The sequence below is a fragment of the Eubalaena glacialis genome, chromosome 4 (genome assembly GCF_028564815.1).
Source record: "Eubalaena glacialis isolate mEubGla1 chromosome 4, mEubGla1.1.hap2.+ XY, whole genome shotgun sequence".
NCBI classification, from domain to species: domain Eukaryota; kingdom Metazoa; phylum Chordata; class Mammalia; order Artiodactyla; family Balaenidae; genus Eubalaena; species Eubalaena glacialis.
Genome location: NC_083719.1, coordinates 65353253 through 65378785, shown reverse-complemented (window position 1 = coordinate 65378785; position 25533 = coordinate 65353253). Strand labels below are relative to the sequence as shown.

Genomic DNA, 25533 nt, shown 5'->3' with positions numbered 1-25533 from the left:
TCCCGCCATCATCCAAGTTGACTTTATATCCATGTGGATGATCCATGCAACACTCTGGCCTCTCTTTCTTGACTTCCACTTCAGCTAAGCACTTCAAAAGTCACACTGAGGAATTTATCAACACCAAGAGTCACTCCCCCTCTAAAACCATTTCCAGATCAAAATATCCTATCTTTTCTGATCTCTTAGAAGATCCCCAAGATCTCAGTTCTTTGATATCATGGGAACCTCTAGTCCACATTTTCTATGAGCTCACCTCCTCTTTTCCTTATTAAACTTAGATTCTATTCTTTGTCACTTCAATCACATTCTTACCAGTATTCTCAATTTTCTTGTCTACTGTCTCTCCATTTTAACACCTGGCAAAATCCCAATTCTGGCTGACTCTATTTTGCACTTCCACCCAGGTTGCACTGCTTGAGAAGATCATGTAACTGGGCACACCTCAAGTGGACCCACCATGCCTCCTCTTTGTCCTATTTCTCTAGTCTACTTTTCGATCCCCATAGAAGGAAGTCAAATCTCCATTTTCTCTAAAGCTCTGAAATCACTCTCTGTCAGCAGATGAGTTTGCTTCCAACTTTACAGAAAATTTAGAAACCAAAAAATATATTTTTCTTGCCAAACTAAAAATACATCTGAATCCATAACCATATCTTGTTCTCTATAACTTCTGTTAAAAAGGAAGAGCCATCTCTTGTTCCTCCATCACCCCCACCTTTTCTGGAACTTTGCTCTCTCAATTCTCCTTCTATATCCTCTCTCTCTGTTGGCTCTTTCCTATGAGTTTTTAAAACACTCAAGTCCTTTCCATCTTAAAAACAAACAAATCAACTACAATGAAAAATAAACCCCTCCTTCCCCTTCATTTTCTTCTCCAAGAATCATCCTATCTTTCTCTCCCAATTAATAAAACAATTATTAACTCTGTCTATTTCCTCATCTCCCCACTGAGGCATCAAACCACAATAATCTGTTTACTCATCACAAGTACACAAATGACCTTGTCGTTACTGAACTCAATGGGCACATTTCAGCCTTTTCTTACCTGGCTTCTCTGAATACAAGCTCACGGTGCTGAAACCCATTCTTCCCTAGGCTCCAGGGTCTCAGAATCTCCTGAGTTTCCTCCTACACTTTTGGCCACCCTTTCTCAATGCCTTTCATAGGCAGTCTTCTACTCTTCGCTTAAATAATGGTATGCTGCTGAATTCTCTCTTAGGCCATTTTCTCTTTTGAGTTTACATTTGGCTGGGTGACCTCCTCTATTCCCATGGCTTCAATTACTATTTATTACTGATAACTTCCAAATCCATATATATATTCCTGATATGTTCTCATGAGGTTCAGAGATATGACACTTGGATGTCTTGCATGATCTTTAAACTTTAAGGATCTTGAAAACTGAATTCATCCCATCCCTCCTCTGTGACTGGCATCATCCATCACCCAGTTTCCCCAACACTGTCAATTCCACCTCCTAAAATAAACTTTCTCTTTATCTCTAGAATCATTCTTTATCTCCACACACCTCCACCCCCCATCTAGGCCATCATCATATTTTTCTTGGGTTACTTCTTTCTCCTAACTGGTCTCCTGCCTTTGGTCCTGCTCCATTCCAATCTTCTCCATACTATAGCCAGAGTATGCTGTAGTTGTTTGTTCAAAGATTTGCCTTCTCATTAGATTGTAAGATTCATGAGAATACGGACCATGTCTATCTTGCTAAACTATCAATTACTACAGTGTCCTATTACATAGTAAAATTCAAGAAACACTATGGAAGAGATAAATACATTTGCATCGTTGACTTCATCTAGTATGAAAATAATGTAGCAAAATCCCTTAAGACTTCACAGGGATGCCAGGTCTGGTTTTGCTCTCCATTGTACCCCAGAGTCTAGCACAAATCAGGCCTACATTTGTTGAATCCATGAATGAGAATAAAAACAAAATATGAGATATTAACTTGCTCTGCAAAATGACATATAAAATGCTATCCAAATGAAACGTGCAAAGAACAAAGCAGTACTATTTCTCATACAGAAGGGAACTAACTTGCCAGTTTACAGCTGCCAACTCTACCTTCCCACTGTTCTCCCTAACCCTTTCCCTGCTTTAAATTTTTCCATAGCAATTTTTGTCCTCTATCAGACTATGTAGTTTACTTATTTATTTTGTTTATTGGTGTCTCCCCTGCAAGGATGTAAGCTCATAAGAGCAGTAATTTATATTTGTTCTGTTATTGAACACATAATAGGTGCTCAATTAATCTTATTAAATTATATTTACTGTACCTGGGACATGCTAGATACGTTAAATATTTTACCTTATAATCTTGAAAATAACATTCTAGTTAGATCCTTTTATCTCCATTTTAGAGATTAAAATTAGGAATCTCATAAAAGTTACATCACTCTTTAAAATTAGAAGAATGCTATACAAGGAAACCAAAAAGGAAGACAAACAGAAGCACAAATAAGATGTAGGAAAAAAAACTGAAATACATCACAATAAAAGTAAACAGATTAAACTCTCTGGTTTAAAGACAAAAATTATAGACTGGATTTTTTCAGTACAGCAATATGAGAAAAATATATAAATAGCACTTAAACATAAGGACTCTATACTTCTGGTGCCAGCCAAGATGGAGTAAGCCCACTACAACCTATCTCTACGATTGACTAAAGCTAAAAAAAAAAAACAAAATTTTTAAAAGCAACTACTCTAGGATTCTGAAAAGTTAACAGTAGTAGCAGATTGGAAAGAGAAGCCAAAACTTGAAGAAAAACTTCCAGGGGAGTAAGTTCCCTGGCTTTTCCTCTTTTATCTCCTGGCTTTGACCCAGGGGTTGCCCAGTGTGGGGTTGTGCAAGGAGTGCAGGCAACAAAAACACTGGCCAGACAGCCAGGAAAAGGGGTCCCTGTGAGTTGAAGAGGGTGGGGAAGATCTATGTGATTTTTTTTTCCCTCTTTCTTCTCTCACAGTCCTGCCCCAAGGATGGCCCCAGTCATTTACCTGCACTGCAGTGGCAGCCTAAAACTTCGAAAAAAAACAAACAAAACAAAAAAACACATTTCTGTGGGAAAAGGAGACATGGTAGTCTGAAGATGTGAGGGAATATCTGGGTTTATTTTTTTTCCTTCTTCTCTCTTTCTTCTGCTGCTTTGTCTCAAGGGTCGTCCTAGTAATATGAAACTACACGCAGAGCAAGAAGTTAAAACTCCAAGAGAAACCCTCTCTTTCTAGCCAGAAGACCAGGAAAAGGAGCCTCTGAGATCCAGAGAGTGTGGGAGAAATCGTGGAGAGATGGAGAAATGGATCCCCTAATTCTGCACACAAACAGAAGTCCCAAGCTCAATCCCAAGCAGTGCATGTCCAGGATAGATCCAAACCAGCCTAGGAAAGGCTGTGAGGCAAAGGAATAGCTGACACAATTTTGTCAAAGAACAAGGTTGAGAGACTTACACTCTGATTTCAAGACTTAATATAAAGCTACAATAAGCATGACAGTGTGGTATTAGTGAAAGAATAGAAAATAGATCAATGGAACAGAAAAGAAAGTCCAAAAATAGAGCCACTCATATATGGTCAGTTAATTTTTGACAAAGGTATGAGGCAACTCCATCAAGAAAGATTAGTCTTTTCAACAAATTTGCTGGACCAAATGGACAGCCACATGTAAAAAATAAAATAAACATGAACTCAGACCTCACACCTTACTCAAAAAGTAACTCAAAATGTATCATAGACATAAGTATAAAAAGTAAAACTATAAAATGTCTATAAAAAATCTTTGTGATCTTGGGCTAGGCAAAGAGTTATTTGATATAATACTAAAAGTACAGTACATTAAAAAAATGGTTTTTGATAAACTGGACTTTGTATAATTTTAAAACTTTTGCTCTGTGAAAAATACTGTTAAAAGAATAAAAAGAGAAGTCACATAGTGGGAGCATGTATTGTATCTCACATATCTTCTGGTAAAGGACTTGTATCTAGAATATGTAACGTACCCTCAAAAGCCAACAATAAGAATATAAAGCATCCAATCAAAAAATGGGCAAAAGATTTGAAAAGACATTTCACCAAAGAAAATATAGGAACACCAAACAAGCACATTTAAAGATACTCAACACCATTGGTCATTAAGCAAATGCAAAATAAAACCACACTGTGATACTATAATACACTAATTGGTATAGCTAAAATAAATTTAAAAATTGACAATACCAAGGGCTGGTAAGGATGTGGAGCAACCAGAACTCTCAGAAATTGCTGGTGGAAATGCAAAGTGGTTCAAACACTTTGGAAAACAGTCTGGTGTTTTCTTATAAAAATCATATGGACTAGTAATCTTAGTCCTAAGTATTTACCCAAGAGAAATAAAACTTAAATCAACCAAAAACCATGTTAATGAATCTTACAGTGTTTCCACGTTAAAGAATTTTATAATGGGGTGTTATTTTTAATCAATGAAAAGTACAAACAACTCAAAGGTCCTTCAAGTGGTAAAGGAATAAAGAAAATGTACATTTATACAATGGAATGCTACTCAGCAACAAAAAGTTACAAACTATTGATATATAGCAACATGGATGAACTCAAATGCATTGTGGTAAGTGAAGGAAGCCAGACTTAAAACACTATATACTGTATAAATCCATATACAACATTCTGGAAAAGGAAAACATAGGTACAGAACACAAAGGTCGGGGCAGGAGAAAGGATTGAGGACAAGGGGCTGCACTAGGGAATATGGGGCAGGTGTGAAGGAGCAACTCTGCATCCTGATTGTAGTGAGAGTTACACTTCTCTATACATTTGTCAAAATCCACAGAACTATACAGCAAAAAAAAAAAAAGTGCATTTTACTGTACATAATTTTTTTTAATGTTCTATTTATCAAGAACAACAAACAGAGAAAGATGAATAATTAAAGGGCAGAGAAAAGTTTATCAGACAAATACTACCCAAAAGAAAGTCGGTGTTGCTATATTATACTAGGCAACGTGATTTTTAGGTAACTTGCCTCAAGGCATATAACTTGTAAGAGGCAGATTCAACCTTTAATCCACTTCTTTCTTGCTATAGATTCTATGTTGTTTTCAATATATCTTAATGACACACATTCTAGTTATTAACATGTAGGAAATTTATTAATTAAAAAAGAAAAGTTTGAGACAATCTCTCACAAGCACACAAATTCTACCATGAAATAATGCAGTTTTCATGTTTTGAGAAAAGTCAGTAAATATTCAGAAAAAAAATGTTTAATATCGGTGAAACAATTTTTGTTTCACTTGGAGCTTTCTTTCCTTGTTTTCTTTCATAATACTAGAAGTCATCCATTAATCCCACCCTAAATTTCAAAATTTCTACCAGATTTCTCTATAAAAAGAAATCAATATTAACATTTAGAATTGAAGAATCTCTGCAGCTAAGATAAATGATCAGAGGAACTTGCCTGCTTTGAACTGAAACGTGCAGGAAAAACTAGGGGAAAATTAGCTATATAACATGTCAGTGTGAGCTGAATGTGCACATGCACCTGAAAACATTTAAGGCATATCATGCTGCTTATAGGACATTAAAGGAAAATAATCATATTAACCATTAAGTAGGGACTTCCCTGGTGGTCCAGAGGTGAAGAGTCCACCTTACAATACGGGGGATGTGGGTTCAATCCCTAGTCGGGGAACTAAGATCCCACATGCCATGGGGCAACTAAGCCCGTGCACCACAACTACTGAGCTCACGTGCCTCAACTAGAGAGGCTGCCTGAATGCCACAAACTACAGAGCCCAAGGGCTCTGGAACCCTCGTGCCACAACTACAGAGCTCAAGCTCTCTGGAACTGGCACGCCACAACTAGAGAGAGAAAACCCGCACGCCACAACTAGAGAGAAGCCTGCTCGGGGTGACGTAGAGCCCTCACGCTGCAACAAAAGACCCCGCATGCCTCAATGAAGATCCTGTGTGCCGCAACTAAGAGCCAATGCAGCCAAAAATAAATTAAATAAACAAATAAATAATAAAATAAATATTTTAAAAAAGAAAAACCATTAAGTAATACTTCCACTGATGAAATTAGGGTGTTCGGTCTTCAGAAAAGTCAATGTGAAAAGTAAAACAAAACAGCAATTAAAGTTTCAAGAAGTCCCCAAATCCCAAGAAACTATTCTAGTACTGTTCCCTTCTGGAGATGTAGAGAACAAATGTATGAATACCACGGGGGAAAAGGGGCGGAGGGGTAGGATGAATTGGGAGATTGTGATTGACATATATACACTATTGATACTATGTATAAAATAGATAACTAATGAGAACCTACTGTATAGCACAGGGAACTCTACTCAGTGCTCTGTGGTGACCTAAATGGGAAGGAAATCCAAAAAAGAAGGGATATATGTATACATATAGCTGATTCACTTTGCTGTACAGTAAAAATTAACACAGCATTGTAAAGCAACTACACTCCAATAAAAAAAAAAATACAATAGCTGCCTGTCCTTAGAATGTTGCAAAATGAAAGAAGAATAACCTCTTAGACCAGGAATTCAGGTTGTGGAATCTTTGCTTTTGGGAGTGAGTCCAAAGTTGACATCAAAACTACAGAAAACCTGTAGAAAATATGCATCCTTATCCTAGCCTTCTTTATTGGTTATTAAATGCAAATCTGGTTTCTTTTTGCTCACTTATATATGATCTAATATTACGTAGAGTGTCTACAAATTAAATCTAGAATTGAGTAGGTGAATTAAATGAAAACCTAGAGGGACATATACCACATTAACAGCTGAATCCCCTTAATCAACCTTCCCCAGACCCAGTCCCTCCCTCTCTCCCAATTTTCCTCATATTTTTCACTCCAAAATATGTGAGGGCTTCTCCTTCCATGGATAGGGCATGTAACATCATGCAGTAACCGGGACCTTGAGAGAACATTCATACATTAGGAAATGGATTTTACTTCCTGCTAAACACCAGCCCTTGGCAAGAGTGCTCAGGGCACTCGATTCAGCTGAGGTTAGTCCCCTGAACCCCTGAATGTGAACTTGATATGGGCAAATGGATCATTTTATCAATAGATATAGACAGACAGATAGACATAAAATAAGGGGCACCTAAGATTTCCAAACCATTACCTGGAAAGCCACCGCTGTCCTTAGACTGGTTTGGAAAACCTCCCATCTTGGCTGAAGAGTTTGGGATGGTTAGGTAGGTTCTGCCAAATTTGTTGTTTGTGGGCCAGAAGAAGATAGGAAGATTTTTCTTCAAGTAACAAGACCAAAGCCAATATTCACAAGAGAGAGCTGAGGTTTGTGCATCAGGAAGACATCTCTCAAGTACCAAGGTCATAGGACAAAAGAAGGTCGGTACTAGGGTTACACAACAAAGTACTTGAAACCAGGCACGAATGAGACAAGGGCGAAAGCAGACTACACACAAGCAAGGAAGAAGGGGCATCCTGGATGATCTCCCTGAACTACACTGGTGTGTATGCAGATTGGCGAGCTTTATCTAAAGTACAGGTAAGTTGAGTTAGCAAGGGAGACACTATTGGCAGCTGTAGAAACTTAAGATCCTTAGTTTCCAAAGTTAACTGGCTACATTTTCTGATTATAAAGGAGCTCCAGAAAATACCCAGAGCGCCAAAAGTTTGTCTCCTATGAAGAGCCAGGATGGAGAGCTCAGTTCAAATACCCTGATCACCTTCCTTCTGGGCCATATCGTTAGTTGTTAGAATCTGCCTCAGTTTGACAGAATGAACTGTCATATCCAAGGCTGTGGATTCTAAGAACTATTTTTATTCAATGCTCCACAAAAAATAACTACAGCAGATGCAAAGGTAAGCCTGGCCACAATGATCTCAGTTAAGACCACAAGGATCTTTTTCTGAGCAACCTGCTGGAAATAATATGGACTTATATATTCTTGATTCAACTCTCTCAAAAGATAGACTTGACATGTTTAAAATTCCCCTTGTCAAGGAACAAAGCACTGTTAGTTGTATAGCTTTAACTTGACAGTCTTTTGAATTATATCTTGGCAATATGTCCTCTAGCTCAGACGTTTTCAAACATTTTAAAGCAGCAGAACACTTTTTGCAAATAAAACCTTACAAGGAACTAAAAAACAGAAGAAAGTGGAGGTGCTTTGACTGAAAGAAGGTGCAGAGCTCCAAAGATCCATCTACCTTACTTGGCCTCTTCCAAATATGTCCCCTCATCCCCCTCACACCCTCATATACACCCTAACATACACATAGAATAGCCCCAAGATACCCCCACTCACACATGGGACTTCCCTGAACCCAGTGTGAAACCCAAGTTAGCTGACACAATAACTTTAGGAGATGGGAGTGTATGAAATGATAATGATTTGATTAAAGCTTCATCAGTAGAAGAAGGGCCTGTTTTGAGAAGACGGTTTCCATATGGTCCACACCTCTAGGGATAGCCACTTTGATCAATGGGGAAAACAACAGCCAAACTTGTGTTAAAAGTTATAACTTAAATCTCCTAAATTAAAGTCCAAGGGGAAATATCATTCACATATTCAAGAGAACAGTGCTTTTGATCACTTAGCCTTTCCTGATGGTGACACTGATGTCAAACATGCCTTTGAAGAAATTCAAATAAAATGTGGAAAATAATTGCAATTTGCTGATTACTTCTACCTAGGAGATGGACTTCCGAGGATTCAAAGTGATCATTTTACAGGACTCTTAATTAAACAGCTTGTCTCCTTTAACAGCTGTTTGCAGTTAATTTGATTCTATGACCACCTTCAAATCACAGTGGAGGAGGAAGGCTTTCGGAACCTTTAAACGGGTTACATAAGCAACCTTCTGAGGTCTACTACAGCATTGACCGTCTGGCTGTCCTGTCGTGGAGTTCCCCACTGGCTGTATATTAAGAAGTCTAAGTTTTCAAAACCTGCCTGAACTGCCATGTGAGGATGTTCTTGGCTGTTGAAGACTATCTGAATGAGGCTGGGGGTGGGGGTGGGGTGGGGATGGGGAGAGAGCCTGGCAGAAAGGAGCATATTGATTAGAGGAAGCTACTTAGACACGTATTCCATTTAACTCCTTTAACCAGGAAGTGGTTTATCTCACAGTGTCCATGTATGTTACCCTTTTCTCTTCAGTATATAACACAAGTTTTTCTAGTCAGGTAAAATACCCTGTACTTCCTCTGGCTCCACCACAATTACTAGTGCAATGCTGGGGATATTGCAGCGATTTAGTGAAACAGTTTCTACTGCACAAAGGGTGCAAAATTTCTGGAGACGTTTTGCCCTTAAACTGAAGAACATTTCTTTTATTTTTTAATTTAGTTAGCCTTGTTAGCTATTCAGTATAATTGAACAAACTACCTGGATTGTGTTTCCTTACCCTTTAATGCTACTGGAAAATAAGGCTTAATATCCACTTCACTTTCTTACATGTAGCAATTTTTTAAAATATTTATTCCCAGCATTACTATTTTTTTAAATCTATTTATTTTGGGCTGTGTTGGGTCTTCATTGCTGCACGTGGGCTTTCTCTAGTTGTGGTGAGAGGAGGCTACTCTTCGTTGTGGTGCGCGGGCTTCTCATTGCGGTGGCTTCTCTTGTTGCGGAGCACAAGCTCTAGGCGCGCGGGCTTCAGTAGTTGTGGCTTGCGGGCTCTAGAACACAAGCTCAGTAGTTTGGCGCACGGGCTTAGTTGCTCCGCGGCATGTGGGATCTTCCCGGACCAGGGCTCAAACACGTGTCCCCTGCATTGGCAGCAGATTCTTAACCACTGAGCCACCAGGGAAGCCCCCAGAATTACTTTTTAAGAAAAAAATTTTTTTAATCAATTCTAGATGTATTGTAGGATATGTTAAGACATTTCTGTATCTCTATGGAAAGCTGTAGGTTTAGCCACAAGCCCAATAACAACTACAGTTTCTAGAGTGCAAGTGCTCATGGCATGGCTCGGAGAGCAGCACTGTGGATGGATTCTCACAGGCCCAGATGGGCTACTTCTGCTCTAACAGCCTTGGGACATCCCTCCCATGATTTGCCAACCACATCACATAAAAAGCAGCATGTTGAAATAGCCATCTAAAGCTGAAGGTCTCTCCTGAGGAAGGAGATTAGCTACCAGAATTTTTTGAATGCTATTTGAATGAGAACTACCAAACTTTTTATCTAGTTAACTAAGAGAATATGACCCCTAAGTACTCTATATCAGCTTCCTCCTCAATAAACTATCAGTTTGAGCCTGTGAATATATTGTTGTAGGAAAATTGAAGCTCAACAATTATTCTATTGACCACTGCAGTGCTGTATTTTATCCAAAACACAAATTGTGCCCACTGCTTTTTCTTTTCACAGTATATAAGGATTAATGATAAATAAGAGCTCACATTCTTAGCACCAACTATGTGTCAAGCATTATGCTAGGCACATCACATGAATTAACTCAAGTAATTCTCACAACAACCCAATGGAGTAGTCCTTGTAATAGTCCCCTTATAGAAATAATTTCCCATTTTGTGAAAGAGAAAGGTGAAATGTCAAATAATTTGTCCTTGGTCACACTGTTAATAAGTAGAACTTGAATAAGAACCCAAATGTTTCTGAATTCAGAGCCAAACTCCCAACCTGTTGAAAAAACTATCCTTAGGTCAAGCTATATAATATTGTATCAGTCAAGATTCAGCTGCAAAAAATGGAATCTCCTCTAATTGAAGCCCTCATTGGGAGAGCCGAATAAACACATTCTAGATTACTTTCCAGGAACAATTCCCAGAGCCTCCCTGGAGAACTGGAGACCATGGGACATAATGCCTCTTTTCAGATCAGGAATCTGCCATTCCGGAATCATATTCCCAACTCCCATGATCAGAAACTTGCCTCTACTGTGGCCACCTCCAGGGCCATGCTACACCTGCTGCAATTCACACCAGCAAAATGGTCACCCCATCCACTGCCTCTTGACACACCCAAAGCTAGTGACTGGACACTGGAGCCACACAGACAACCCTCATGACCCACAGTGCTTCCAACAAAGTACAGCCTCCAACACTTCTGCCTTCCAAATCCTGCACGAATGCAACCAATATGATGAACCTAAATCAAATTCAGACCCCTCTTAAAGAGGGAAATGGAGAATGGTGTTTTAACTTTCCAATGTCTGCAATACAGGAAGGGAACAAGAGAAGGAGGGTGGAATGGATGTTGAGTTCTAATCCACGACAGCCACTACAAATTCCAAAGATTTGGATGTTCTTCTTTAATAGGGTTGCAAAATTTTGTGTCAAGGAAAAGGTCCTGGATTTTTCATCAGATTCTCAAAGGGGTCCATGACACAAAAATGGATCAGATCTATATGATAACATCTTGAGAATAAGATAAACATTGCAGGAGGAGCTAAAGCACAGTGGTTAATGATGGAGTTCTCAAACTCATGAGTTCATGAACATGAATTCAAATCCTGGTTCTGTCACTTAATAGACGTTTGACCTTTAGCATGTTATCTGATGTCCTTATGTCTTGATTTCCCCTTCTCTAAAATGTGGAGAATAGAATCAACCTAATATGGGTGTTCAGAAGATTAAGTGAAATAATAAATGTAAAATATTTAGAATACCTGGCACTTGGGAAATGCTCCCTAAGTGTTAGCTATTGGACTGAAAAACCTTTAGACAAGATAAATTCTAATCTTAAAAGGTTATATAATAGAGTTGCATTTATGCCCCACACTTTTAAATTCATTTTCAATTTGATTGAGCTTTTAGAAGTGAGTACTTGATTTCCTGCGACAGCAAACAGAAAGACAAGCACCCGTCTATATGGTGATGACCTGGTTCTACTTAAAGAATACACTAACCTCACGGCCAATTACTGCCAGGGGGAACAGCTCAAGCACAACTGTGCCAAAACCAAATTTGTCAGTTTTAGGAGATGTTCTTCAGGACCCAAATGGATAGTATTTTGAAAGTATTCAAAATGCTAACCCTTTTATTGTTTGGAGGGAGGTGTATTAATAGTAACCTCATCCTGGCAGGCCTGCTCCGATACAATGTTACTATCAAATATTCCACTCCTGTCTTGTTATCTGGGTGAGGTGGATGACTGACACCTCCAGCTTGCAAAAATCTTGCCATCCAAGAGCTTATCTTCCATGCTTAAAGGAGCAGGACTTCCGTGCTTCCATGGATTCTGCTCAATCATTTGTGCAAACCTAATAAAGCTTACAAAGAAAAGCCTCAGCCCTGCTGGCAGGTACTCCTACAGGCTTCTCTGGACGGCAGAAACAAGACTATGTCTTGGCAAGAATGCAAAGCAGACCCTTTAATTCTGACCATACATCGACTTCCTCGGTGTCTAAAATGTATGTGCCAACCGACTGCAAGAAAAACCTACATTTCGTTCATCAGTAACTTTGGTGTTCAATTGTTTGATACATGTCTCCAATCAGAAGCCTGGTTGACATCAGATTGAAACATGTTAAAGAGAACAATTATGGCCAGTGTCAGCCAGCACTTAGGGAAAGGGTTCTTTAATATACTGCTGGTAGGAGGAGTTAGTACATCTTTTCTGAGATTGACATGGGAATATCTAACAAAATCTTTAAAAGTGAATGCTTATTGACTCACCAATTCAACTTCTAAGAATTTATTCCAAAGAAATAATCTGACAACTGCATAAATTGTATGTACAAAGATGTTCACTTAGGAACTGTTTATAATACAAACAATTGTAAAAGAACTCAATGTTCACAACATAAAATTGGTTAAAACAATTATGGTATAGCTTTAGAATGGAATTCTAAGCAGTTATTAGAAGGAAAGTTTAGATGTATTTAAATATTGGCATGAAAAGATAGCTGTGATGTAAATTTAAAAAAACCAGACGCATAGTATGATCTCATTTGTGTTTGTGTATATTTATATATAATGTAAACATATGTGTGAATATATATTATATATATATATATAATTATATAAAAATATATATATAATATTTCTAGAAAGCCATACACTGGAAGGTTAACAGTGGTAATTTATAATGCTTGAGATTGAGCAATTCTTATTTTTTCCTTATGCTATTCTGTATTTTATTAAAAATGATCCATATGTATTACTTTTTTAATCAGAAAAAATAAGTTATTAAAAAATTTTATGCTCAAGTGATAGCACTTTTATTTGAAAATAGTCCAAGATATGTACTAAGATTCATATATTCATAATCATACATAATCTCTAAACTTTCTTTGTATCTTGTATCAATATTGGAATAGGCAAACCGATATGCCTTTAGAAGACAGGTGGGCAAAGTAAGTGAAATAGGGTATAAGGCGATAGGAAGCGGAAGTGACCATGATTAACTACAGAGCACATAACCAGTCCAAAGGCTTTCAAATTCAAAAAACTTTCCAAGCACTCAAAATACATCTACAGGCTGAATTTGAATGGCAAGCTGCTAATAAGGACCTTTACAGTGTAAATCTATACACACGCAGAACATTACTATAACTCTCCCACACAATTACAACTGAACATCACTCCATCTCCATCTTCTAAAGGTGGCTTAAGTAGTATCTGTAAAGGAGATTATATTTTTATATTTGTTAAAATTATCTTCCTAAAATTTAATATAAGAAAAAGGCTTGTCTCTCTTGATAAACTTTCATAACAGAAGGAAAGCAACATATTTAATTGGCTTTCCCTTTTTTGTTATTTCCCTATTTTGTTCTAGAAAGCTCAGATATGTCTCTTAGTCTAGGTTTTCTGTAAAACTGTCTTTTCCCCTCTATCACTTAGTTCTTACTTGCTTTGATCTTTAGAGTATATGTATTAATCTTACATTTGAGTGTATGTATGTACACGACTTTAAATATTTTTGAAATTCAGATTGGACAGAGGGAAGTAGAAATGAGTTAATGTACTGAAAAAATAACATCAGCATGCAATAAAATAATTGTAATGGCTTGCAAACACACTTTATATACTTTGGTACTATCTCTATTTATTTGCCAAATTTTAAACTTTGAAATATAGACTGCAAATGTTATATGGGGAATTTAACAGCTGACATGGAAAAGAACCAGGAAAACAACAGGTGAAAAGAAAAGGCAAAAGGGGTAGGAAGTAGAATTTTCTTTAAAGGTGGAATATTGTATTACAGAATATGAATGTGCAGCAACCACTGTGCCAAAAATAAGATAAAACAAATAGCATCTTTCTTAGGAAGCTTATACCCTTACAGATATCTGGATAAGCCTGTCTGCAGAGTCCATCTTCCATCCCCTCTGGGTCTGGTGCCTGCCTTTCCACTCCCCCAGGCTTGTCTACCTGCTTCTAGCTGCTGCTTTACAGCCCACCCATCAATAACCTCTTTCTCAAAAACTAGAAATAAGAATATAAATATTCCTCAGACTTGAAGTTTTGGAACTAAGATGTTTATTAAAAATTAAAAATTGATGGTAGGTAATTATCAAAATGAAATGTGTTAAGATGAGTAATATTAAAATTAATTATTAAATATTTTAAATGGTATTTTATTTTCACATTTATAAGCTGCTCCCTTTTTTTATTCTTAGTTATCTGTTTTATACATATTAGAGTATATATGTCAATCCCAATCTCCCAATTCATCCCACCACCACCAACCCCCTTCCCTGCTTTCCCTCCTTGGTGTCCATATGTTTGTTCTCTACATCTATGTCTCTATTTCTTAAGCTGCTCCTTTTTTAGGAATAAAAGTTCTAAGGATCAATGAAATGCTGGAAAATTCTTTAAAGAAAGCCCTCATATAAATTCAATTCAGACGCTGAGTCAAAAGTGCAACTTTGATGGTAAAAAGCTAAGCAATATTCTGCTCAACCAGATATACATATAACAGAAAACATTAACTAACCAGTCTCTTGTTTTTATTGTCTACTGAAATAAATTTCAATTTAAAGAAATAAGACCCAAATATAAATGAATAAGCTGGCTATTATAAGAAATACATTCCTTGTTTAACTATGTATCTTGAACTCTCATTGAAATGGAATAAAACAAAACATTTTAGAAATTAACTTAGTAATCAAAAGCTGGACAAGAAAGTAATATTATTTCAATGCCTAAATAGCATTTAGTATGAAGTTAAGATTTTCTAAAACACTCCAGGGTGTAAAGTCAAAAAAATTTTGAGAAAAATTAATTATTTAGTCAAAGATAATGAGAAAGAACTTTCACGTACCTCTTAATGTAAGGAAAATCTGAGGAACAAATAAAACTTACAAAAATGTGTTTTTTACCGCCAAACAAGAAAAGCACGATAGATTGTGAGTGACAGAGGATATTTCTGAATTGATTAAAAAAAAATGAATATGGAGAGTGAAGTACTCTGACGATGTATGGAATCCACAGCATCAACATTCAATAAACATTAAAAGTCACAATGCATGTGCAGATTGACAATCTAAAAATAATTACCAACAAAGGAAAATAGCACTGTCATCATTACCCCAGGATACCAAACAAAGTGACACACAACGAAGCATTAACTCTCCTAAAACAGGGAAGTGTGGTAGAATTACTGAGTACTGTTAAAACATTGGAGGGTTTCTACAAAAAGTCTGCAAGATAGATATAATTACTACAGGATTATAAACCTACCCACTAAGGTGACGAATTAATGTCCAGAATAAATACCTAGAAACTCAGAATCAACAAATTAGTAGCAAATTACAGAGAAAACAATCACATGATGTCTGCAGTCCCATTTAAATAAAACTCTACTGTGAAAGAGCCAGCAGTGGAGCTGGCAGTGATTCTGAAGCAGCAGCAGCAATCCATAAAGGCTTCTTAATTTTCTTGTCATTTAAGAATTAAGCCACTTCCAGTTCACACTGATCCTACCAGGTGCACTAAATTGATGTCATTATGAGCCATCAGGAAATACCCACCGAGACCTATACCAACACTGAGAAGTTCTGTTAAACAGCTGGGTGTTTTAATTGATTTGTATTATTTAAAATAGGAACAGTTAAAAGTCAGTTATCGGATGTTGTGTAAAAGATGATGCCTAGAGACACTAGGGACACTGAGCTCAGAAAAAAGCCAATCACTGGAACTTCACTTGAGCACTTAAGATTATTACTAGAGGAAGCACAATTAAATCATCAGTTTATCAGCCATCATTATAAATCACCAGGCAACATATCAAGCTTCATTATTTAAGAATCCTTAACCAGTGACTTCCTGCATCACTGAGAGTCAAAAGCAATCTATCTACCAAAGGGTACCTAAGGAGTTTTAGATTTTTGTTGTGTGTGTGTGTGTTTGTGTGTGTGTGTGTCTGTGTGTGTGTGTGTTTTGGTTTTTTACCCTGAGAGATTTATCATGGAAATACGAAAACTCACTGAAATTAATTATCATACCTTTGCATGTTTTAGACATGCTAAAATCTTCAAAATGAAATTAGTGGTATTTGGGGCATGCAGAATGTGTATTCAAGGCTCCTCCTAATCCAGTTCTCTCACAGTACTTGTGTGGGATCACATGGAAAAATAATCATTGAGTTTCTTTCCACTTCTATCCACCCAAACCCATTCATTTACCTGTAGTTGGACAGCCTTCTCCAGACATGTAAAATCAGAAAACAAGGTACCTCAAAAGTCTTAGTTTTCCAAATCTAAAGCACACAGTTCAGGTGTTAGAAAGAATATCTTTGAAAGGAGATGACACAGGTTGAGTTTTGTATACAACCCTCTCTCTTACTCTTCCCACCAACTCTATGTAGATGCTGCCATTAATTTTAATGGAAAAGTAAGACACGGAGAGTTTTTGTAATTTGCCCAAGGTCATACAGCTAGTAAGTGGTAGTGCCCAAAGTTAAATCCACTCTGTCTGGTGCAGCACCTAGATAAGGACTCTGGAAGGGGGCAAGCCTCCTTGGAGAATGCCCAAGTCTGGGCATCAACTTGTCATATCAAAAAGCAAGAAGCCATCAAAGCTACTTGGGTTGTATCAAAATAACTCAGGAGTCAACTTAGAGACTTACATTGGCCATGGAAATTCCCTGGCAGTCCAGTGGTTAGGACTCAGCACTTTCACTGCTGTGGGCCTGTGTTCGATCCCTGGTCAGGGAACTAAGATTCCACGAGCCACACAGCACAGCACCACCCCCCCCAAAAAAAGAGAGAGATTTACACTGGCCAAAGATGAGACAAACCAAGCATCAATAAAGGTAATCACTACAATGAATTGAAATACATAAAACATTTATATCCATGACTTCATAAAAAAAACTTTCTTGGTCACCTTTGGAGGATGCTACAGAACCAACTCATTATCTTGAAAGCTAGAACATAAAGAGAAAGAATCAAGCATTTATCCTGCCTTTTCTATACAAAGCACACCTCAAGTAACTAAGCTGGTGAGGGAAACTCTGTCATTATAGAAGTAGTCCAGCTAATAAATAATGAATGATAGAATTAGAACACTACCATTTTGCAACCCCTCTAATGAATTAATGGGTCTAGGCAATAATCATCAATGGCTGCTAACATCACAAAAAAGAGCAAAAACCAAATATTATGTGCCTCCTTATAAAAGTACCCAGAATCACCGATGAAGTATTCTTGCCCTAAAATACTAAACCTGAATCTGATCAAGCTTCCAGATCTAACTAGGAGTGTATATAAAAAATAGGGAGGAACATAGTAAACACACCACAGAGACACAATCAAAAAAAAAAAAAAAATCCAGACTGCAAATACTACAGGACAAACAACCTTTTTTCTTTAACAAAACCTACAAGAAAAAAAAAAAAAGGAAGGAATGAGAATTTTAGTTTCAAAAGTCTTGAGATGTTAACCATTTTAATGTATAAACCTTATTTGGATCCTGATTCAAAGAAACTATTTAAAAAAAGAAGAGGAAGGAAGGGAGGGAGGAAGGGAGAGAGGAAAGAAGGAAAGAAGAAAGAAGGAAGGAAGGAAGGAGGGAGGGAGGGAGATGGGGGAGGGGAGGGAGGGTGAGGAGGGGAGGGAGGGAGGGAGGAAGGAAGGGAGGGAAGAGGAAACAATTGGGGAAATTCAAACATTTGCTTATTTAATGATATCAAGAAATTATTAACAACTTTAGTTGTGATAACAGAATTGTGGTTATGTTTTTTAAGAATCCTTACCTTTTTTAAATAAGCTTTTTTATTTTGAGATAAATGTGGATTAACACACAGCTGTAACAAATGATACAAAGAGATCACTCATACCCTTCACTCAGTTCCCCCAATGGTAACATCTTGCAAAACTATAGTATATTATCACAACCAAGACACTGACATTGACACAGTCAGATACAGAACATTTCCACTGCCACAAGGTTCCCTTGCTGACTTGTATAACCACACCCACTTTCCTCCTACTCATAACCTCTGAAAACTGCAATCTATTCTCCAATCTATAATCTTCTCATTTCAAAAATGTTAGCTAAATGGAATCATATACTAGGCAAACATTGGGGATTGATTTTTTGCACTCAATAATTCTCTGGAGATTCATCCGGGTTGTTAAGCGTATCAATAGTTGGTTCCTTTGTATTGCTGAGTAGTATCGTGCTAAGGATGTACCACCGTTTGTTTAACCATGCACCTCCTAAAGGACTTCAGAGTTGTTTCCATTTGGGCTATTATGAATAAAGCTGCTACAAACATCTCTGTAGACCCCTTATCTTTTATTCACTTTTATTTTTTTATTGGAGTATAATTGCTTTACAATATTGTGTTAGTTTCTGCTGTACAGCGAAGTGAATCAGCTATATGTATACATATATCCCCTTCCTCTTGGACCTCCCTCCCAACCACCCCGCCCCTAGTGCCACCCATCTAGGTCATCACAGAGCACGGAGCTGAGCTCCCTGTGCTATACAGCAGGTTCCCACTAGCTATCTATTTTACACATGGAAGTATATATATGTCAAACATAATCTCCCAATTTGTCCCGCCCTCCCCTTCCCCCTCTGTGTCCATATGTCCATTCTCTATGTCTGTGTCTCTATTCCTGCCCTGGAAATAGGTTCATCTGTACCATTTTTCTATATTCCACATATATGCGTTATTATACGATATTATACGTTTTTCTCTTTCTGACTTACTTCACTCTGTATGACAGACTCTAGGTCCATCCACATCTCTACAAATGACCCAATTTCGTTCCTTTTTATGGCTGAGTAATATTCCATTGTATATATGTACCACATCTTCTTTATCCATTCACCTGTCATTGGACATTTAGGTTGCTTCCATGTCCTGGCTACTGTAAATAGTGCTGTAATGAACACTGGGGTACATGTGTAATTTTGAATTATGGTTTTCTCAGGGTATATGCCCAGTAGTGGGATTGCTGGGTCATATGGTAGTTCTGTTTTTAGTTTTTTAAGGATCCTCCATACTGTTCTCCATAGTGGCTGTATCAATTCACATTCCCACCAACAGTGCAAGAGGTTTCCCTTTTCTCCACATCCTCTCCAGCATTTATTGTTTGTAGATTTTTTGATGATGGCCATTATGACCAGTGTGAGGTGATACCTCATTGTAGTTTTGATTTGCATTTCTCTAATAATTAGTGATGTTGAGCATCTCTTCATGTGCCTCTTGGCCATCTGTAAGTCTTCTTTGGAGAAATGTCTATTTAGGTCTTCCACCCATTTTTTTGATTGCGTTGTTTGTTTTTTTGATATTGAGCCCTTATCTTTCAAAGATACATACTTAAATACTCATGGATGAGAATGGACGAGATAATATGATGTCTAGGATTTGCTACCAAAAAATTCCAGATTGGGTGAGATACCAAAATAATAAGATTGGTCATTAGTTTGCAAGTGCACTATACTATTACCTCTACTTTTGTATTATGTTTGTAATTTTCCAAATAAAGTTAAAAAAAGGAGATGGTAAGAAAAAATTACTTATCTGATACACTTATCTGAAGATATGTGTATTTACACATATCTTTGAGTAAAATTGAAAGCATGATTTCTTATCATCTAATTTTAGCTCATGCTAAGATTACAGGAGTTCTTTACCTAAAGCATAGAGCCCACACCTTCCAGTGATTATTATTGTAACATTCACTGTACCAAATTTAGGCAGATCCAATCTAGGCATCTGTTCACTTTCTTCTTCTGGAAGTTCTTTATTAGGCTGCAGGGTTGAGATAATAGGTAGTCCGTAATGTCGGACAAAAGCAGGTAAGTAATCACCATAATCAAATGTATGAGATTCATGAGTGGCTTGTCTTCAAAAGAGAGAGTTCATATCTGACATGAATAGGTCCTTATCATCAAGACAAATGCTGAGAGAACAGAAGTGTGATTACTAAAGATGAAGAGCAATAAACTATATGAGCACAGTCAAGCCTGAAAATGAAGTGAAATGCATGTTATATTATGCAAAGGCTACTTTTGTTTTTAAGCCACTCTGGAGGACAGGATATTATTATCATGTTCAGTCTGCAACCTAATGGTTCTTTAGTATAATCCTGCAAAATGGTGTCTACTATTTGGTGCCACCAATATTCTATCAGCTCATTCTTCCCCAGTGCTGTATCACACCCTCCCCTTCACAGCACTGAGGACACCCTATTTTTTCTCCACATGGAGCCTTACAAAATTGAGGACACACTCTCTCAAAGATCTCAAGCAAAGAACACCACATAAATAGCAACCCATTAACTAAACTGGGATTAAAAGCTAAGACCTCCAAAGTAAATATTCATAATGACTTTCAAATACCAAGTAAGTACAATGACAACAAATGAGTTTCCCTTGCTAGGTCTTCAATGCCTGGACATACACTGTGATGAGCAATTCTAAAGCTTAAGCAAAGTGTGTTATCACAAGTGGGGATACCTGTCCACAAGATCAATCCCAGTAAGACAAATCCCAAAGGAACATCTAAATGTTACAGTTATGTTGTAGTTTGGTTATATCAAATATCCCTCCCAATAAGTGGGCCTCATACTTGGTATTGAGATAGTAATGCTTATTGTGATAGGATTTGATCATTACTACCATACTTTGACAAGTAGGAAAAATATGGTCTGCTAACAGGCTGTCTCTATGATGCTTAAATGCCTGGAAACTAAAAGATACTAGTCAATTTCATTAAAAACTATCTACATACAGATTGGTTCATGTGGTTGGTTTAGCAACTTAGGAATTCCATCAATGGAATGAAATCTATTGGCGACATCATATTAGGTAGCTAAGAAAATATGGTTGACTTCAAAATCTTATTCATATGTCACATGCCAGAACGGAGACATGTGGAACTAAAACCCAAATGACATAGACCACCTGGAATTGTGCTATAGGTTTGCACTGAGGAGATTAATAATACGGATGCTAGTGACAGAAAAAAGAAAAAAATAAGATTCGGGCTCAGGTGCACAATGTAAAACGTGATTGAGAAGGAGCAGAGCAAAAAGGCCCTGAAGTTAAATACATATGTATTTTTGGATGCTCCCTTCCTCTATCCTTTGCCGTCTTCCTTGACTCTCACAACCAAACATTTTCTGGGTCCTGTGGATTCTGACTCTACATTTTTGGACAGTTTGTGGTCACTTACAAGACACTGGAAGTTGAAACGCTTAGCGCTTACCTTGACATACTTAAAGGTTAATCTAAAACACTTTGCATAAAATAAAATGCTCTTGCCAAAAATCTTTATGATGGATTTGCTTATATATCTCATTATATTATCCTTCTTCAGAGCAACCACTGATTCCTGGTCTACAGAAATGGCATTTCAGAGGGGGCCATTTTTGTAAGCTGAAGTGGTTTCCGAGAAAGGAACATATGAAAGAACGAGGGGGATATATAAAGATAGAACAAAGGCAACAGGGAAAGCATGAAACCTGGAAAGAATTCCAAGAACAAACTGCACAAAATGGGTCTGGGGAAGTGAACAGCCATGCTTGGCAGTAGCTGAAACTGTGTAGCGTGGAGGCGTAGGAGAAAAGCTTGAAAGGGCTGGTGGGACCCAGGGAACGGCAGCCACTGGAACCCCAGCAAGGCATTTAGACCACATACCACAGCCCCTTGGACAGCTATTGCAGGTTTGCACATGGGTAAGATAAGAGCAGCATGGTTAGGAAAAATTGACTAGAGGGAAGGAGCAGGGAGGAAAGGAGCAGAAGACCAAAGTAGGAGGTTTTACTAATTGTTCCAGATGAGGCAACAGGGCTTGAACTAGGAAGGTGACAGTAGGAAGAGAAAGAAAAGGATTAATTTGAGGGGCAGTGTGATTCATATACTTAAAAACTAGTTTTGTCCTCAATTAAAACCTAGAAAATGGTCATTTGCAGTCATTGCCAAAGAACTACTTATGAGATGCTAAGGATTCTTAAGTTGATTGGGAGGTAAACTGTCATTATTGTGATCAAACACGTAAGAGGGCATAAAAATTCGAATGGCTGATAAAGTCATTTTTAAAGGAAGCTTTGACTAAGCTTAACAGAGGCTGGGAAAAAAATAAGATTTTTGATATAAGTAAAAATTACTTTTAAAGAGAACATGATTGGTTGAAAGGTGATAAGTATTTTTAAATTTCTAAAATAATTAACTACTGATTTTAGCAGGGCAGTAATAATGACTTATATGATTGACAAATCTATTTTCCTCTACTTTCGCAAATCTATTTTTTATATCTACTTTTGTAGATCTATTTTCTCAACTTTTTCAGATCACTATTGCAAACTTATTATTAATCAAAAGTTAATTTTTTTTGCAAATGCACCTATTAGTAGAACTCTGAAGCATTATAGGTGACACAAGCTAAATCATCTATTTCTTGGTGTGTATGCCAACTTTGTTTCTATTCTCATTTACTTAATACATTTTTATTGAACACCTACTGTATGATAAATACTGTGCTGGTGCTGGGTATACAGTGAAGAGGGGAAAAAAAAACAGGGTCTGCCCACATGGGAGCACACAGTATAATGGAAAAGACAGACATTAAATTTTTTTCAAAAAATCCAAATAGATAATTTAAACCTGTAAGATGCACTATGAAGGAAAATTACAGGGTGCTATGAGGGCTTATAACAGATAGGCTAAACCAAGCCTGGATCTGGGAAGATGTATTAAAGGAAACTGTCTTTGAACTGAAATCTGTAAGGAAGTAGAGGAGTGAAACAGGAAAAAAAAAAGTAGGAGAGAGAACTAGAAGAAAAGACGAGCAGAGGGAAAGAATCACATATAATACAATGAAAATACTCTCTAACCTGTTGGGTAATAGTGTCCCACGGTCCATGCAGCAGCCGAGTCTTATAGCACTCATGAACTCCTTCCCATATGTCCTTCAGAGCTAAAGGGCTTCCATCTGTGAAAGTGCATGGTAAAGACTGTCAGTTAGTAATCCATTTGACACAATGGTGCTTGATGTCTATCTAAAACTACTGAAAGTATATTATGATTTTAAAAAAATCTTTACTAGTACACACACTATTTATATATCAAAAGAGTGCTATATGAATTACTACTTTCTTTCTGAGGGAATGTAAACATTCAAACTTGTCCCCTTTGTAACCATCTAACCGTTAAATTATCTGCTCATTTATTGCCTCTAGGAATTTTTACAAAATAAATAAGATCCAAATGTGTTTTAGAGAGAACTGATAAACAGAAGCATCGGCAAAGGACCAGGTAGACTCACATATTCACACGGGTGTACTATAGATACCTCTGAAGTCTTAATACTTCCTCTAATCCTTAAATCAGAGACCATACATATGCTTCTTTCACCCTTTCGTTGGCTGAATATCTGTAATGTTCAAATCACTCTGTTGGGTACCATGGGGAATAGAGAGGAGGAAAGCACACAGTTTCTCCTAGTAAGGAGTATTTCCCTACTAGGGAAATTATGACAAGTATATCAGTAAATATTGATACTAAAATCCTACGTAGAATGGTCTGCCAGAGGAAAGCTGCAGTTCTCGAGAGTCCAGAGGAGGGAGACATTAACACCCACTGTTTGTGGCAGGTGGAGAAGAGATCTTAGGGGTGGAGGGACTTGAGAAGGGCTTGGCATGAAGAGATCAGTAAGAGCTTTAGTGAACAATAAACCTCCTTTTCTTTGTTTAAGCAACTTCAATTATTTGCCTATATTCGTAATCACACAAATAATGTATTTTACGAAGAATACTATGACACAAAATAAGTGGAGAAATAGACATCTAGGTTCAGAAAAGAAAGCAGAAAGAGGGAATTACCTAAGGACTTTAAAACCACACACTGCTGAAAAGAAGGTGGTCTTAACATTAGAATTTAGTGCTACTTGGCCCATTTAGAGCTAACCAAGTCCTCAAGACCTATGGGTGTGCTCTTTTCTTTAGGCAAGTAGACAATATCATTTAAAGAAGACTCATCAGCATATTAGATCCAAAGAAGTATTTGGTCATCAGGTACAACAAAACTTGGGGAAATAATCTACTCAAAAGTCCCCAAACCAAAAGGTATTGCATTCATACTTACGGAGTACAAGTAAAGATGTGGGGTGTAGGAGAAGAGCACAAAATTTGAAGTCCGGGCTGAGTCTGAATCCTAGTATTGGCACTTATTCTGTATGTGACTGCAAGTTATTTTGCTTCTTTTTTTTTTTAATTGAAATATAGTTGATTTACTATTTTGCTTTTAACTTTACCTGAAAAAATGAGGATAATAATCCTTTTCAAATCGTGTTCCTGGGACTCCCCTGGTGGTCCAGGGGTTAAGAATCCGCCTTCCAATGCAGGGGACGTGGGTTCGATCCCTGGTCGGGGAACTAAGATCCCACATGCCGCAGGGCAACTATGCCCGCGTGCCGCAACTAAGAGAGACCCGACACAGCCAAAAAAAAAGAAATCCTGCTCTTGTGAACAGTTTACATCAGTGAACACACCAGGACTGTGTCACGCACATAACAAGAGTTCAATATATATTAGGTGTCTCCTCCTAGCCCCCACTGCACCATTCCAGTAATTCTCATACCTTAAAGCTAAAAGGTTCATTTATAGACCATTATTTCTTAGAATTTTCTCATGTTGCTATACCATGCACATTGTGTTTGATACAGTAACATACTAATACCATAGGCAGGGCATTTCTCATGTTTGACCTGAAAAGTTGAACTCTTCTCAACCTTTATTTTCAATAAATAGCAATAGAATATTTTGATACATTTTCAATAAGTATCTTCATCTTGGCATTTATCTGGTGGCAGGAAACCATTATCTTGTGATAAATTGTTTTATTCCATTGACATTTCCATGTCTGTAAAATGAACAAGATTTATTCATCCAATTAACATTTGAATGTCATGTTTAGCTACAAGTTTAAAACAAGCTGCCTTCAATATCTGTGTTATATTATTTTCTGAACACATTTACAGAATAGGGCCAAACTTTAATTTCAAGCACTACACATCTTCAAAATATGCACATACACGTGTGTGTGTGTGTGTGTGTGTGTGTGTGTGTGTGTATTGATGTTGGAAGAGGGTAATAGCATCTTAGGTACGTCA

General features: G+C 37.4%; 1 protein-coding gene across 4 annotated transcripts in view; it reads right to left on the bottom strand.

The window, feature by feature from the left end:
• ATG10 (autophagy related 10) overlaps window positions 1-25533 on the bottom strand; it is a 229622-nt gene that overhangs the window by 54219 nt on the left and 149870 nt on the right. For all 4 annotated transcript variants that reach the window (XR_009700818.1, XM_061189412.1, XM_061189411.1 and 1 more), the window contains exon 5: window positions 23258-23355. Coding sequence is in view for 3 of the 4 variants with exons in the window: in XM_061189412.1 (XP_061045395.1) it covers window positions 23258-23355 (98 nt within the window). In the remaining variant the exon portion in view is untranslated. The remainder of the gene's footprint in view (window positions 1-23257; window positions 23356-25533) is intronic.